Genomic DNA, 17,921 nt, shown 5'->3' with positions numbered 1-17,921 from the left:
TAATATGATTATCTTAGAATTCATTATTCTACTGCCACAGTGCCGAGTAAGGGGCAGGCAAGAACCAAATTCGAGGTTACGTGTGGATATGAGTGGTGGGGAGAGGAGGAAAAGGAGATTATAGCTATACAGAACTGGAAGGGAAGGAAACATCTGAGCTTCCTCCTACAGAGGAGCAACTGATTCCAAAGTCTTTAGAGCTAAGTAATACAAGAGCAACACTGCACTAAACTCATCTAGCCTCCAAACGCACCGCTCCTTCAAAAAAAATAAAAATAAAAATAACGGACGAGAGTCGTTTCCTATCTTGCCTAAAGCCCCTCTCCCAGAACTATGGCCCCGACTTCCCTGGTTCCTGACCCGCCTCACAGCGAGCCCGAGCAAAGGAAACCTACTGTTGCGGGGCAAGAGCAGAAAATGGGTCTCAGAGAAAACACCCCTACAACGGCCCGTCGTTTACTTGGAAAATTTGGCGTGACGAGCCTTGAACAAACCCATAATTCTAGATACTTCCAGCCCGAGCGTCTGCCCCGAACAGCCAAAAATTCCGTCTCGGCGTCGAAAGCAACAAACGCCTACGCGGCCACCCCTCAGGGCCGCCCCCCTCGTATCGGGACGCGTTCCGGGGCACTCGCACGACCCGCGGGAACAGGCAGCCAGCAGCGCCTCTCCAGGGCCTGGGCGATGACGTCACGCCGCCCTTCCCTACCATCGCGAGACTCGCCTCCCCCGCCCCCAGCTCCCGGCGCGCCCCACCACCCGCGCCGGCTGCTAGGCAGCGGCGGGATGGCGAGGCGCGCAGCTGAGGCGGTGACGAGAGCAGCGGGGCCGCCATTGGCCGACGAGGCCTAAGGGACGGGCCCGCTTGGCGAAGAAGGAGAGACGGAGGCGGCTGGCCCCGAGAGAGCGAGGGGATGGAGGCCACCATGCCCAAGCGGAAGGAGCCCGTCAAGTCCCTGCGCATCAAAGTCATCTCCATGGGCAACGCCGAAGTGGGAAAAGTGAGTACAGCGCGCCGGCAGGGGCGGGACCTCAGCGCGGCGGGGCGGCGTGCCGATTGGCTGCGCGGGCGGCCACTCAACAGCCAGGGGCCCAGCCTCCTCCCCGCCCCTGAGCGGGGCCGGGTCTCTTCCGAGGGGACGCGGCTTCGGTGGGGAGCAGCCGCCTGACCTCTTTGACTTTTACTCCGGGGACGTCACTCCTTGTAAGAAGGTGTCTGGTGTGACCTCTAACGCAGAATGTACCAGAGAGAATGAGGAGGCCTAGGTCCCGTGATCAGGTCGTCTGCTTAGATAGCACATCTGCATTCTAGGTGACCCGTCCAGGACTGGAAGGTGGAAAATAAAAGTTTAGTTACCCCAGCAGTGCTTAGGGGCCGATAGGAACTTACTGGGGTGCGTGTGAGGATTTGTTGAATGTTGCATTTCCATTACAGGGGAGTATAAGTGATGCTGACGTGTGTCTCAGGGTGGTGCAATGCATGTCAAGGAGGCGGCTTTTTGAATTTTGGTTTTTATTTATTTCTTGTAGTGTCACACCTCCATCCTTTCAAAGAAGCCTTAGTTACACGTCTTTTCTCTCAGCTCCATCTACTGGGGTATAGGCTATAAACTCTCCCTTAGTCTGGGGTGCGCGGCAATGGTGGTGCTAGAGGTGACTAGACGCCTCCCTCAAGAGTTTTAGGACTGCCTCCACTTCTCCCAGGTTGTGTCTTTTCTCTGGGTTGGAATTATAGAAGCTGTTGGTTAAGACCCTCCCAAGATCCTTCAATCAGTGACAGAGGCAGGAATCAAATCTGGCTGTCGAAATGCCACTGCAGTACTTTTTCCACAATGAATAGCTATCAAAATCAAAGCTGAGTAGGATCCGAATGCCCAAAAAGCTGTTAATGAAAGTCAACACCCTGCACATATGAAATGCTCAAAAAATGTTTATCACTGCCTTTCCTTTCCATTTGGCATTATCCTATACTATTTATGTGTATGTGTGTATATGTGTGTATGTATATATTAAAAGAGCATTTACTGAAAAATGAGCAAACATCTATTGAATGTCACCTAAGCTGCAGGCATTAAAAAGAAAAGAAAAGCCTCTCGAAGATTAAGTGAACATGTATCACTTTTGTAATTTTATTACACTTGATGCAACATTAGAAGCAGCCCAAAATGCAGTGTCACCATATTTACTTAACATTATTCTAGGTATATTAGCCAAAGCAATCAGGCAAGAGAAAAAATAAAATACATTCAAACGGGAAAGGCAAATTATCATTTGTTGATTATGTAATTATTTACCAAAAAACAAAAAGAATCAACCAGGAAACTATTGGATAAGAAAATACAATAAAGCAATAGGTTACACCATTAATTCACAGAAATTAATGGCTTTTGCAGTTCTTGGCATAAGTTGACAAAGATTTAATGTGGACTGCCTTGGGACCCTGTCAGGTGAGCATGTTGGGTGATAATCTGTTCTAGCTCAGCAGACAGCTAAGCTAACCTCTGATGCCAGTGATATGTCTGTGTTATAAATCAGATAATGGGAATATTATGATCCTGATAAACAATAGCATCACATAGGCAGTGCACAAAATGGCTTCTTGATGTAGTGTATGAATTCTCCTTCTGTCATAGAGACTCAGTTAATTATCTTATAGAACTGCTAAAGCTCCACTAGTTAGGCCATTCATTTAATGTGTATTGGGCATTTTTCTATTTATTTTCGAGTAAGTTGCTTTTTGGCACTCTATGTACTGGCCCATCAAAATATTGGTAAGAAAGGACCATGTTTTGAAACAGCAAGTCTAGGTCACTTTGTATACAGAATTTTGTTATGTTCAACAAATCTGGTTGGAGGAAAGAAAAATTAACAGCTTTACTATATCCAAATTATAATTAGTTGGATATATAATTGAAAAACAATTTTAGTGTATAATAACTAAAATAGATTGGCCTAGGTTTAAACTTAAGGAGAAATAGGACCTACATGAAGAAAAATTTCAGGCTCTACAATGGGACATAAAATTACTTAAGCAAGTAGAAATATATATTTTTCCCTTAGATAAGACCATTCAATATTGTAGAGATGTCAGTTCTTTTAAAATAATCTATACAGGGAAACGGACTTTGGCCCAGTGGTTAGGGTGTCCGTCTACCACATGGGAGGCCCGCGGTTCAAGCCCCGGGCCTCCTTGACCCGCGTGGAGCTGGCCCATGCGCAGTGCTGATGTGCGCAAGGAGTGCCGTGCCACACAGGGGTGTCCCCCGCGTAGGGGAGCCCCACGCGCAAGGAGTGCACCCCTAAGGAAAGCCGCCCAGCGCGAAGGAGGGAGCAGCCTGCCGAGGAATGGCGCCGCCCACACTTCCCGTGCCGCTGACGACAACAGAAGCGGACAAAGAAACAAGACGCAGCAAAAAGACACAGAAAACAGACAACCGGTGGAGGGGAGGGGAATTAAATAAATAAAAATAAATCTTTAAAAAAAAAAAAATCTATACATATAATCCGATTCAAAATGCAATGGGATTTATTTTTTCAGAACATAATTAAAAGTTACTAGAGGGAAGCAGCTGTGGCTCAATCAGTTGGGCTCCCTCTACCATATGGGAGGCACCAGGTTGGCGTCCCGGGGTCTCATTGTGAAGGCAGGTTTGCCTGCATGCCGCAGAGAGCCGCCGGCCTGCAAGCACCACGGTGTGCCTACTCAGCAAGGTAACGCAACAGAAAGGGAGACAAGTAAAAACACAGAAGAGCGCACAGCGAATGGACACAGAAAGCAGGCAACAAGCAAGACACAAGGAGGGGGAAATTTTTTAAAAAGTTAGTAGGGAGCAGATGTGGCTCAGGCGTTTGAGTGCTTGCCTCCCAAGGTCCCAGGAGCAAAACAAATGAAAAAACCAACTCCGGGAAGCCAATGTGACTTAGTGGTTGAGCTCTGCCTTCCCACGTACAAGGACCCGGGTTCAATCCCCTGTCCCCTGTACCTCAAAAAAAAAAAAAAAAAGTTACTAAAATCCTAAAGGCAAAATAAACATGAGAATAACCAAGGAAATTGTAAAAAAAGAAAAAACAGAAATGAGAAGACATTAACTCTGCAAGTTATTAAAAGACATATTCTAATGCCACCATCCTTTTCCTATTGGCACAAGAAAGAAAATTTATAGATATCAGTGGAACAGAATAGAGTCCAGAAAGAAGCCAAAACACATAAGGAAATTAAGTTTACAATAAATGTAGTGAAATATGGGAAAGTAGGGGCCATTTAATAATTATTGTTGGAAAAACTACCTACTATTTGGAGAGTTGGGAGTGTGGATTCCTATTGCATTCCTTTCTCAAAAATTTATTCTAGATGGATAAAAGATTTAAATATTACTTTAAAAAGCTTATTTTACCCTCGTGATAAAAGTAATACACATCCATTTTAAAGAACTTGGAAAATGTAGGAAGATATACAGTAAGCAGTTTTAGAGTTAATAATTAAGAAATGGGGAAGCAGGTAGAGCTCGGCTGTTGAGTGCCCACTTCTCATACATGAGATACTGGCTTCAATCCCTGGTATCTCCTAAAGAAAAAAAAAATTAAGAAATGCCCTACTAAATAATCCTTGGATCAAAGTGGAAATCAAAACAAAGGACAAAGTAACTAGAAATCAAGGAAAAGAAAGTCTCCATACTAAAACCTTCAAGACAAAACTAAAACTTTAGTCAAAGGGAAATGTATATCTTATTTCTAAAGGATAAAAGTAAAAACTAAGGAAACTTAATAGTTGTATAGCTTTGTTAATATACTAAAAACTATTGAATTGTACATTTTTAAAGGATTAGTTTTATGGTATGTGATAAATACAATAAAATCAATCTCAATTTAAAAACTAAGGGACCTTAAGAAATATTAAAAAGGAAACAAACCAAGAGAAAAAGAGAATTCTTTGGAAAGATCACTGAAAAAGATAAGCACCTAAAACATTCTTTTAAGAATAGAGGGCGGCGGACTTGGCCCAGTGGTTAGGGTGTCTGTCTACCATATGGGAGGTGCACGGTTCAAACCCCGGGCCTCCTTGACCCGTGTGGAGCTGGCCCATGCGCAGTGCTGATGCGTGCAAGAAGTGCCCTGCCATGCAGGGCTGTCCCTGCATAGGGGAGCTCCACACCTAGAGCGAAAGAAAGTGCAGCCTGCCCAGGAATGGTGCCGCACACACAGAGAGCTGACACAGCAAGATGACGCAACAAAAAGAAACACAGATTCCCGTGCCGCTGACAACAACAGAAGCGGACAAAGAAGATGCAGCAAACTGACACAGAGAACAGACAACCGGGGTAGGGGGGGAGGGGAGAGAAATAAATAAATAAATCCTTAAAAAAAAAAAAAAAGAATAGAGAAGGCAAAAAATTACATGATTAGAATGAGAAGGAGACAAAATCACATCCCTGGAAGAAATAAAAGAAAGATATAATAATACTACTACTTACTTTGATAGGAGCATATTTTTAAATGTAGAGAAAATGGAGGATTTTTTAGAAAAATATTAATTACCAAAATTGACTCATGGAGTAGAAAACCCAATAGATCATTCACCTCAGAAGAAATTAGAAAAGCAATTAAAGATTTTCCATCCCAAAAAGGTTAGGACCAGATGGTTTCATGAACAAGCTTTATTTAAACTTTAAATAACATAATTTCAATTGCTTTTCTAAGTCAAAGGAAAAGATGAACTGCACCAAAATTTATTATATGAAGTCTTAGTAACATAAATGGCAAAATGTGATATAGTACCAAAAAAGAAAATTATATACCAATTTCACATATACTTAGAGAGGAAAAATTTCTAAGTAACAATGTATCATTGTATCAAAATGTATCAAAAACAATTCAAGTACGATCCAGGAATGGAAGCATGGTTCAATATCAGGAAGTTGATCAACATAATTTGTTATATAACAGGTTAATAGGGAAAATAATAAATGATACTGTCAGTACTGAAAAAAACATTTGATATAATCCAATAGTCAGTCCTAAGAAAAACTTTAAGCAAAATCAGAATAAAATGAAACCACCTAAATATGATAAACAGTATTTCTTTGGCCCACAGCAAACATTATACCAAAATGTAATATGTTAGACATTTCCATTAAAATTAGGTACAAAAAAGATTACTTGCTATTACCATTATTATTCAGCATTGTTTTAGAAGTTCTAGAGATGTAATAAGATAAGGAAATGACATGGCCAATATAAATATTTAAAAATAAAATATTATCTTTCCTAATTAAATGATAGTATACCTAGACTATCCAAAAGACTCTTCATCTACTTTAATAGGGAATTTGGTAAGGTGACTGGACACAAGATAAATACATAAAAATACATATATAAATATGTGTGAAATTAATAGCTCTTTATATTAACAAAGGCAAAAATGGAAATAGAAGAAGATATTCCATTTATAATAGTAACATACTATATGCTATTAGGAATCTATGTAAAAGAAAAGTATGCTACCTATGTGAAAGAAACTAAAATCTCATTGAAGGGCATAAATAAGATGTGGACACATAGAAAGCCATACTATGTTTTTGAGTGAGACTTGCTAATCAAAGTATGAAAAAGAAAGATGGGGTGGACAGTAGAAAGAGGAAGAATTTTGTGTTAACAGGTATTAAAATAAAATATGAAGGTTTCTCTGCAGTTTTCCTCCAGCCTGGGTGGTGGCCGCTGCTGGACTTCAGCTGCCAGTGCGCTGAGGGTCAGGCAGCATGGACAGCGCCCACCATGTCCCATGTCCACCGCTCATCACCGTAGCACAGATCACCCCCGCCGTGGTCCAGCGAGCAGCCCAGATGCAGGCCACCGAGTGTGTGGTGGTGGGAGATGGGGCTGTAGGTAAAACTTGCCTGGTGATCAGTTATACAGCCAGTGCTTTTCCTGGAGAATATATTCCCACTGTCTTTGACAACTATTCTGCCAGTGTTAAGGTAGAAGGAAAACCAGTGAATCTAGGCTTATGGGATACAGCTGGACAAGAAGATTATGACTGATTATGCCCCCTATCCTATCTGCAGATGTCTTCTTAATTTGTTTTTCCCTCGTGAGTCCTGTATCATTTGAAAAATGTTCATGCAAAGTGGTATCCTGAAGTACAACACCATTGTCCCAATGCTCCCATCATCCTAGTGGGAACTAAACTTGATCTTAGGGATGAAGAAGACATGATCGAGAAACTGAAGGAAAAGAAGCTGACCCCATCACCTATCCTCAGGGGTTAGCTATGAAGAAGGAGATCGGTGCTGTAAAATACCTTTAGTGCTCAGCGCTCTACAGCAGGGCCTCAAGACAGTGTTTGATGAAGCTATCAGGGCAATTCTCTGCCCACCCCCTGTCAAGAAGAGGAAGAGAAAATGCCTGCTGCTGTAAATGTCAGAGTCCCTTGTTCCTTACTCTGCCCCACTTGGAACCTTTGTGTGCTTTGCTCAGAAATGGTGGAAACTTCACACTCAATGACAAGTTTTTGTTACAGATTGGTTTTTCCATAAGACCCTTTTGAACCAATCAGTAATTTCCAGATTTTGTTTGTTTAAAATGTAAGAGTTCAAACTTTCACATTCTAGTAAAATTTAGCCCTAAAGGACAAGCCTTCTTAAGGCCTTATCTTTCAAAAGCCCCAATTCTTGCTAAGATTGAGTTGCTAACATACCCTTTGAACTAAGTTGCCTTGTTGTGCTGCAAACACTAAGCACTAAACTATTTTAAAGACCCTTGTCTTCAAGAAGACTGTAGCTTCTGATGTTAGGAAATGTAGACACTTTCTAACTAGTTTTCAGATATGGAAAGCCTGAAAGTACATCCTCCTTAATGAAATGTTGCCATTTAACGCATTCAATAATTTATCAATCCATGTTCATTACATAACATTGTACTGTATATCGTAATGGAATGAATATAACAACTCAATCCTTTGGATCAATCTTTTGATTTTGTAGTGAATTTTCTTTTCAAGTTAGTTTAATTAGCTTTTGCTGAGATTTTGAACAGAAACCTGATTTCTTGTGTATAGCAGTTTGATATGGTTATGAATTCTAAAAATAGATACTGGATTATGTTTGTAATCTGATCTGTACCAGGACATGATTGAGTTATGCTTAGGGTGTTGAGTCCCCACCCCTTGGGGTGGGGACTCACAGATAAAAGGCATGGCTAAGGACAGAGTTGGGGGTTTCTGATGTTGGAGTTTTCATGTTGGAGTTTGATGCTGAAGAGCCAGGAGGTAAGCTCACAGAGGAAAGAGAAGCCAGTCCCTGGAAGAAAGGAACCTTGAACCCAGAGGAAATCAAGCGCCCGGAATGTAGGAACCCAGGAAGCCTGAACCTTCACAGACATCGTCAGCCATCTTGTTCCAAATAGACTTTGGTGAGGGAAGTAACTTATGCTTTATAGCCTAGTAACTGTAAGCTCCTGCCCCAAATAAATACCCTTTATAAAAACCAACCAATTTCTGGTATTTTGCATCAGCAGCCCTTTGGCTGACTAATACACTGTGTTTCCTGTAATAACGTGTTCTGCTCTTAGTGGAGTGGGGAGTGTACTAGGCTGGGGTTTGTGCAGCCCTTGATGTGATCGAAGGATGAAGACAGTATTTTGACAAAATATTACTCTACATTGTACACAGAATAATTAAACTGAATAAAAGTGTCATGGGTACAATTTTTAAAAGGTTAATTTCTGTCAAATGCAGTAGATTATGAAGAAAGGTCAGTATGAAAAGGAAGTGTTTTTCTTAAGCTTTTCCTTTCTCTTGCACCTGCAGTCCCTGCCTAAACTCCCAAAACTGGGCATTTAATTCCCACAGTTACTAATTTGAATTTAGTAAGTGCATTTCTTATGTAATCCTTTCTTAATGAGCAATATGTCTCTTTGTATTATAAAACCCTTCTGATAATCCATTAGAATTTCATTGTTTTGTAGATAAGTAAAAGTACATTCCTGTTTTCACATTACTTTAGTCAAAGCTGATATGTACTTTCCTTCCTAACTAGATGTAAAAATCATGTGTTGCAGCTTTACAGTTTTTAAAATAATTTAGATATTCTTAAGCTCTGACCCTTTTTTCTTAAAGACTTATATATTTCTCCCCCCTTCCTTCCTTCCCCCTTTCCCCCTCCCCCATTTGCTGTGTGTTCTTCTGTGTCTGCCTGTCTTCTCTTTAGGCAGCACCAGGAACCAATCCTGGGACCTTCCGGAGTAGGAGAGAGAAGCTCCATCTCTTGTACCACCTCAGCTCCCTGGTCTGCTGCGTCTCTTATTGTCTCTCTTCTGTGTCTCTTTTTGTTGCATCATCTTGCACTCTGTGTGGGCCAGCTCACTGTGAGGGCTAGCTTGCCTTCACCAGGAGGCCCCAGGAATCGAACCCTGGACCTCTCATATGGTAGATGGGAGCCCAGTTGCTTGAGCCACATCACTATCTTGCCAGCTGACCAACACTGTACCTTGACTAATACTGACCTTACCCTGTACCTCCTCATCATGGACACATGCTTCCCCTTCCACTTTTCTTTAGAATGCTCCTTGGGTCTGTGAGGTTCTGTAAACTCAGCGCTAGTGCTGACAATGTACTGTACATCTTAGTTGACAGTTGCACAATTGTGGAGTGTTTTTACATTGATCTTTTGCTAATGCAATTAGCAGTGTGTTTTGTGTGTATGACAATAAATCCTTGAATCATAAATTAAAATATGTACATAATATGAAGCCAATCCAGACAGTATTATATTGGTATAAAAATAGTTAAATAGAGTAGTAGAATAGAACAGAAAGTCCAGAAATAGATCCCATTGCATAAAGAAATTTAAAAAATAACCAAGGTGATATTGTTAAGTCAGTTCAGTAAGAAAACTGCTCTTAGTACAATTGGATATCCATCTGAAAGAAAATTAAGTTGGGCCCCTATGTTTCCTACATACAAAAATAAATTACAGATGAATTTGTGATTTAAATATTTTAAAGAATAAAACAAAAATTTCAGAACATGTGCAATATATGTTCAACCTATAGTTCAACATTTTTCAGCCAAGAAAGTAACCCCAGAAACCATAAAGAAAAGACAGGCATTATTGAGTCTATATAAATAATAATAATAGAAGCAATTACATAGCAAAAATATCTATAAAAATTAAAGGCAACCAAACAGGGCAAAGATAAAACAATAGATATGTCCAAACCATAGAAAGGTAATAAAAAAGAGAAATAACTCAAAAGAAAAATGGATAGGAAATATGAATTGGGCATTACACAGAAGAACAAATCCAAATATCCAGTAAGCATATGAAAAGATTCTCAACTTCATTTGTCGTCAATGAAATACAAATTAAAGTAACAACGAAATTCTCACTAACCAGATTGGTAATGACTAAAAGAATGCTAACATCTGTTGTTAGCAGGGATTTAGGGAAAAGATACCTGCATATTGCTGTTAGAAATATGCCTTTTTGAAGAGCAGATGGTGATAGCTACTAAAATTTAAAATATGTTCTTTGACCCAGCAGTTTTACCCTGGAATTTATTCCACAGAAATTAAAGTACTAGTATTTAAGGATACACACACACACACACACACACACACACACAGTTTATATACACACACTCTAGGTGGGGTTTTTTTGCAACATTATCTGTAATAGAAAAGAAACTGGAAACAGTGAATTTTCACCAATAAAAGGAATATGTGCATACCATAGACTGTTATGCAGCCAGGGAAAAAACTGAGGTTAGCATTATATCACATGATGGGGAGGGATCTCCATAATCTTTGTGTAGAAAGAAAAGAAAACTCCAGAGAAATCTATGTAGTACTATGATATGGTTGCTTTTGACTGCAACTAAGAAAAATTGAATTCAATTGAATTAAACAAGAAAATATTTATTTAGTAAAACTGAAGATCTAGGGCAAGCTTCAGGGTGGTTGATCAAAGGTTCGGTGATATCAGGGACCCAGGCTTCCCTCTCTCTCCTGTCTTGTGTCCATAGCATCATTGGCTGCATTCTAAGGCTGACTCCTGATGGTCGAAAGATGACTTCTGGCAGCAGCTGGGGCAACTTGCTTCTTTTTTCTTATTTGGGGGTTGTGGGGCAAGGGAGAGTAACTTTTCTTTTCCAGAATCCCTGAGCAAATCAAAGTTTTAAGAGCATAGAGAAAGGTTTGAAAGTTTGTGTTATCTTGGGAGATGGGATAGAGAGGTTGAGAAGAGGTAAGGAAACAAGACTGGAGGAAGAGAAGAGGGTGCCTGCAAAACAGTATGTTCCTGTCAATGAGAAATTAAACACATACAAGCAGTTGGTTGAACCATATGAAACAGCATAGATTTAACTGTAAAAAAATGTGAATTTAGTATGGTTTAACCTAATATGTAAAGAAATGCTTCAAAGTAACATGTCACCACCATGTTATAGACAATTTTCTTGTAGTGGTGGGTTTCAAAAGTTTTTTTACTCTTTTTTTTTATACATTTCTGTACAATTTGGATTTTTTTAACAATAAAAATATATGCCCTCTTTCTGTGGTTCATGACTAGATTTGTTTCTTCTGAAGTCTCATTAGACTCTTGATCACAGTTACATAGAGAAAGAAAATGTTTACATTTCATGTGAAAGTGTGGCCTCATGTTGGGAATTGGATACCTCAGCCTTAAAAGGTTTGTCTCAAAAACTTTTAAATACAGCACTTCTTTATATTTATAAAACTCAAGCTCCTGCCCAAAACTTTTATTTTCTATTCATGTAAAACTTGTGCAGTGTGAAAAAAAACATTCTTAATAGGTAAAACTGCAGTCATTTCTGATTGTTATTATTTGTATTATCTCAGAATTAATACTCATTAGGAAACTTTGAATCCTAGAGGACCTTGATAACTAGAGTGGAACTTTGGGGTAAGTTGGCAATACAGAGTTGAATTGGACATAAACAAAGATCACAGAGAAATCTTAAGGTCTTCAGAATTCCCTTCTTCCCAACAGATTTTTTTTTTTTAAGTAACAACTTTAGTACAGAGATTTAATTCATATACCATACAATTCACCTATTTAAATTTAAATTGTACAAATCACAGGTTTTTAGTATATTCACAGAGTTGTGCAACTATCACCACAATCAATTTAGAACATTTTCACCAGCCCCCACAAAACCCCATACCTATTAGCAGTCTCTCTCCAATACCCCCTACCCCCTAGCCTGAGGAACCACTAATCTACTTTTTGTCTCTGGATTTGCCTATTCTGGACACTTCGTGTAAATGGAATCATACATTATGTGGCCCTTTGCGCTGGCTTCTTTCACTTACGTTTTCACTTATGTTTTCATTATGTTTTCAAGGTTTACTCATGGTGTAGCATGCATCAGCACTTCATTGCTTGTTAATGCCAAATACTCCATTCATCCCAGTTGATGAACATTTGGGTTGTTTCTACTTTTTGTCTATTATGAATAATGCTGCTGTGAGCACTTTGTGTGGAAGGGGATGTGTTTTTAATCTCAGATAAAGTGCTGTTTTTATTTTTAGTGCATATTTTTCTAAATTCACCGGAAAGTAAAATATTAGGTTCTCATTGCATTAACTAATAGCATCCTGTAATTTTTACATCATTATCACAACTTCAGTTTGTGTAATTATTTATTTAGTGCCTTCTTTCAATAAACTGAAAGCACCTTGTAGACAGGGACTGATCCTGCCTTTATATTCCAGCACCCAATACAATGTCCATCATCGGTTACAAACTCTCCATTTGTTGAATGAATGACTGTATATTTTTGTATAGGTTCTGTGGCGTTTGAGATTATTTATGAATCCCAAAAGGAGAAAGATTATGTTTGTAAACTTATCTGTTCCTTTGGGTATGATACCCTTTGATTGTATTAAATTCAAAGGATTTAAGTATACTTGATAAAAGCAACTTGGGGCTTTTGACGTGACCACATCAGTAGGGTGTGACTCAGACTGAGTCCCCACCCCCTTAGTGGGCCAATATACATGGACACTCACTCAAGAAGATACAAGGAAGAGAGAGAGCTCTGTCATTTTTTATTCTGGGGCCCCAGGGAAAGATGAGCCATTTGCCTGATAGTTTGCACCTGAAGAGAACAGAGCAGCTGAGAAGGCCTGGAAAGAAACAAGCCCTATGCCAGGGACTGAAATAGGAAGCCCTGAGAGACAAGCCCTGTGCTTGCCTCCAGCTGAGATTGGGAAGGAGCTCGGCCCAGGGAGCCTCAAGAGGAGAGACCAGGCAAAGATCAGCGACCTCTTGCTTCAACACGTGGCAACTGACTTTGGTGAGAAAGCAACCTTGAGTTGGACTCTTCAGGGCTTGTAACTCTAAGTTTTTACCCCAAATACCCTTTGTAAAAGCCAACAGATTTCTAGTACTTGGCATTGGCACCAGCTTGGCAGACTAATACAGGTTCCAACAGCTCAAATAACCATCTATACATTATCAGCCTACCTCTTTACTTTATGCTTTTATTTTTATTTTACCACACACTTTTCCCTAACATTTGAATTCTGTTAATATTATCAGCATTCTATACTTGGGAGACCTATTTAAAACTAATTTGCCTCCCTAGTTAACATTAAGTTAATTCACTCTTTTATTCATTTAATTTTATTTATTCTGTCTCTATTTATATTATTTAACTTAGCTCATAAAATCCTAAGGAACAGGGGAACCCTGTCTCATTGTGTTACAGGAAAAGGTTATTAAAACTATTATTTAAATGTATATCTCTCTAAACAGTTTAGTTAGCATGCTAGAGTTAAAGGATTTCCATGTCCCTTAATCTCATTAATAATTTGAAAATGACTATATTTATTTTCTAAGGAAATTGTGGGAGAAAACATTTGTGAAGTGCTTTTAAGCTATAAAGTGTTTTTTAAAAGTATAGCCTCTTAGCAGTTCTCACTCTCAAGAAATTTTTCCTTCAATTCTCCATGAGGTTATAAAGTACCTTTTAAAGTAACTGCCCTGTCTTTTAATTTAGATGGAGGCTCATGATTTGAGCAAAATAAACTCTTTTACCAGCACTTACAATATAAGTTTCATGAGTGCTAAGGATTGTTATTAATAATCAAGTCATAGGGAAGCAGATGTGGCTGAAGCAATTGGCTTCAGTCCACAATACAGGAGGTCCAGGGTTTGATTCCCAGGGCCTCCTGGTGAAGGCTAGCTGGTCCTAGTGGAGAGCCGGCCCACACAGGGGTGCTGGCCTGCACAGGAGTGCTGGCCCACATGGCAAGCTGGTGCAGCAAGATGATGCAACAAAAAGAACACAGAGGAGAGACAATAAGAGACACAGCAGACCAGGGAGCTGAGGTGGCATAAGCAATTGAGCACCTCTCTCCCGCTCCAGAAGGTCCCAGGATCAATTCCCAATGTTGCCTAAAGAGAAGATAAGCAGACACAGAAGAACACACAGCAAATGGACACAAAACAGACAGCAAGTGCAAACAATGAGGGAGGGAGGCAGAGAAATAAAGTATATATATAGAGAGAGAGAGAGAGAAATAAAGTGTATATATATATATATACACACACACACACACAGGTCATGGGAAGCAGATGTGGCTCAGGTAATTGGGCTCCCACCTGCCACATGGGACATCCCGGGTTCAATACCCGGTGCCTCCTGGAGAAGCTGAGCAAGACAGCTGGTGTGATGGGCAGGCACGACGAGCTGACACAACAAGATGACGCAACAATGAGACACAAAGAGGAAAGACAGTAAGAGACACAACAAAGCAGGGAGCTGAGGTGTCTCAAGTGATTGACTGCCTCTCTCCCACATGGGAGGTCTCAGGTTTGGTTCCCAGTGCCTCCTGAAGAGAAGTCAAGCAGACACAGAGAGCAGACAACAAGGGGGGAAATAAATAAATCTTTTAAAAAATTTATATATATATGTATACACATACAAGTCATTTTAAAAATTGGTTTTCATATCAAATATTCCACACCAATGCAAGTTGTTAGTAATTGGGCGATATATGAGAATCCTGTATTTTATGTACGAGTGTTCTGCAAACCTTCAACTTCTCCAATAAAGGAAAAATTATTTAGCAAAAAATTGGCTTTCATTGCCATTCATAATCATAAACAGCCCGTGTTTCTTTTAATCTAATTACTGCTTATTATCAAACCTCAACTATGTGAAATGCATTGAGCTAGTTGCTGCAGAAGGTAAAAGTGTAAAATATTGGTGCTTGCCTGCAAGTAGCTTTTTGTCTAACTGAGGAAATATATATACATGTGAAGAATTAACTAATTATGCAAGACAGTGTATGATTGGCAAATAGTAGTAAAATATATAGTATTCTATACTAATATAAGATATACAATATTATACTATATAATACTATACTGATAGTATATATTTATATATTGTGCTAGGGAAGTTCAGATGAAGGTAAAATCACTTATAAGCTTGGGTGCTCAGAGTTTGAGCTGGGCCTTAAAGCATAAGTAAGATTTAGAAAGAAGGGAGAAAGCACATTGCAAATAGAGGGAAAGTTAATGGCAGGAGTCAGGAATCCTGGGCCTGGGAGTTCTGCAGAGACAGAGTTTATAGACAAAGAAGATAGATTATGGAGGGTTTGAATAGAAGACAAAGGAATTTAGATTTCAAACTCTACATTGAGAAGGGACTGAAGATTTTTTTTAATTTAAGATTTATGGTTTTTTATTTATTTCCCTCCTTACCCTCCTCCCGCCTTGCTGTTTTTGCTGTGTTGTCTTCTCTTCTCATTTCTCACCTCTAGGATTCACCAGTTTCGATCCTGGAGACCTCTGATGGGGGAGAGGTTCCCTGTCAATTGTGCCACCTTAGTTCTGGTTTCTGCAGCACTTCCCTTGACTTTCCCCTTGTCTCTCTTTTGATGCGTCACATCTTGCTGCGTGACTCACTTGCGCGGGGTACTGGCTCACCACATGGGGATTCGTGCAGACTCTCATGTAGGTACTGGCTCACCGCGTGGGCACTGGCTTGCTGTGCAGGCACGCTTTCTCGTCTTCTTTTCCACCAGAAGACCCCAGGGATCAAACCCAGGTCCTCCCATAAGGTAGGCAGAAGCTCTATCAGTTGAGCCACATCTGCTTCCTGCCAATGAAGATTTTTGAGTTAGGGAAGTGAAATAACAGTACCGATGTACAGACCAGTTGAAGTTGGGAGGAAAAGGAGGCAGAAAGACCAGTAATATAATATTCCCATCATAATCTAGGAATAAGTGATGAGGACCTAAACCAAAGTATAGTACCAGTGGAAATTAAAATGAAGGGAAGGATGGAAGAAACATTTAAAAGAAGATTTTGAAAGGTCTGGAATCAAACATGAGTACAATTGTTCCTCTGTGATTGGGAAAATAATAGTCTTATAACTTAACTAGGATGTCATATGACAGCAGGTGAGCTGTTTTCATGTGTAAGATTAGTTCATTTTTGGGATATGTTGGATTTGAGGTGACAGTGGGACTTCTAAGTAGAAACTGGTGTAGTAGATATTTGGAGATGTAGATGTGATCTTGGAATAGTTCAAGGCTAGACAAAAACATTTGGTGGTATCGTTGAAGGAAGAATAGAAGAGGTCTTCAAAAGAAAAGAGCACAAGAACTGCGAACATGAAAATATATCCACAATTGGCTGTAAGGGAAGGATTTAAAAATAATTTTTTTCAATTCTTTAAGTATTTGCTTCCCTTTTGTTGCAGCTGTTTTGTCATTTGAGACTTTGAAAATGCTTTCTTCTTTGTAGCGATAAATGAAGAAATGTTCTTCTTTAGTATATGTTCCAGTATATATGACTAAATGCCTGTATTTTTACCTTTTTAGAGCTGTATTATAAAGCGATACTGTGAGAAAAGATTTGTATCTAAATACCTTGCGACAATTGGAATTGACTATGGAGTCACAAAGTGAGTATATTGTTTCTCTGGATTTGTAAATTACACAAAAATTCAGAACCCCTGCTAAAATTAGTTCCATTTACATCTTTACATTTATGAAGGAAATCTTTAAATAGGAGACTTTGAAAATAAGTTGGAAAAGAAGAATAAGAGCCATTTACAGATTTGTACTGATATCTCATTCATTCATCCAGTAAATATATTGAGCACATTCTGTTTTTCAGACCCTGCATTAGGTATAAAGCCAACAATGATGAGCAAGGTGACACAAAGCCTTACTTTAGAAAGTGTGTTTTCATATTAGCAAGGATTATTAATAGGTTTGTTTTTAGAGCGTTTTGAAATATTCTCTGTAAAAAGTCTAAATAGTATGTGGAAAATTTTCTACCAGAGGACTTCCTTTATCGGTTTATGATCTTTATAGCCTATTGAAATCCAGCAAACATTATCTGGGAAAGGTGAATTTGGAAGTGAATCAAGAATCAGTGAATCATAATTCCAGCAGCCTTTTTTTTGCAGAAATGGAAAAGTCATTCATCAGATTCAGAAATGGAAAAGTCAATTATCAAATTGCAGAAATGGAAAAGCAAAGGACCTCAGATAGCCAAAACAATCTTTAAAAAGAACAAAATTGAAGGACTCATACTTCTGATTTCAAAATTTGCTACAAATGTACATTAATCAAGTCAGTGTGGTACTGGTATCAGGATAGACATATATACCAATGGAATAGAATTGAGAGTCCATGCAATGAGAAAAGAATAGTCTCTTCAACAAATGGAATATCCATGTGCAAAAGAATGAAATTGGACCCCTGCCTCACACTATATACAAAAATTAACTAAAAATTAAATTATGACCCAAATATAAGAGCTAAAACCATAAAACTCTAAGCAAACATAGAGGCAAATCTTAATGACCTTGGATTTGGCAGTAAATTCTTACATATGACACCAAAAGCATGAGCAACAAGAGGAAAAAAAAGTAAATTG

The 17,921-nt window shown here is 39.3% G+C and overlaps 1 protein-coding gene and 1 pseudogene across 2 annotated transcripts in view; both read left to right on the top strand.

Moving 5' to 3' along the window:
• The first annotated feature begins 678 nt into the window (after nt 1-678).
• DNAJC27 (DnaJ heat shock protein family (Hsp40) member C27) overlaps nt 679-17,921 on the top strand; it is a 51,615-nt gene continuing 34,372 nt past the window's right edge. Inside the window, exons 1-2 of one of the 2 annotated variants that reach the window (XM_058287715.2) lie at nt 679-1,001; nt 16,856-16,938. In XM_058287715.2, coding sequence (XP_058143698.1) covers nt 915-1,001; nt 16,856-16,938 — 170 coding nt within the window. In that variant the 5' untranslated portion in view covers nt 679-914. The remainder of the gene's footprint in view (nt 1,002-16,855; nt 16,939-17,921) is intronic. The other variant, XM_004473207.4, reaches the window with a different exon arrangement.
• Nucleotides 6,722-7,467, top strand: LOC101447088 (ras-related C3 botulinum toxin substrate 1 pseudogene; annotated as a pseudogene).

Source organism: Dasypus novemcinctus, chromosome 25, assembly GCF_030445035.2.
Source record: "Dasypus novemcinctus isolate mDasNov1 chromosome 25, mDasNov1.1.hap2, whole genome shotgun sequence".
NCBI classification, from domain to species: Eukaryota; Metazoa; Chordata; class Mammalia; order Cingulata; family Dasypodidae; genus Dasypus; species Dasypus novemcinctus.
This window is presented reverse-complemented; position numbering and strand designations above follow the sequence as displayed.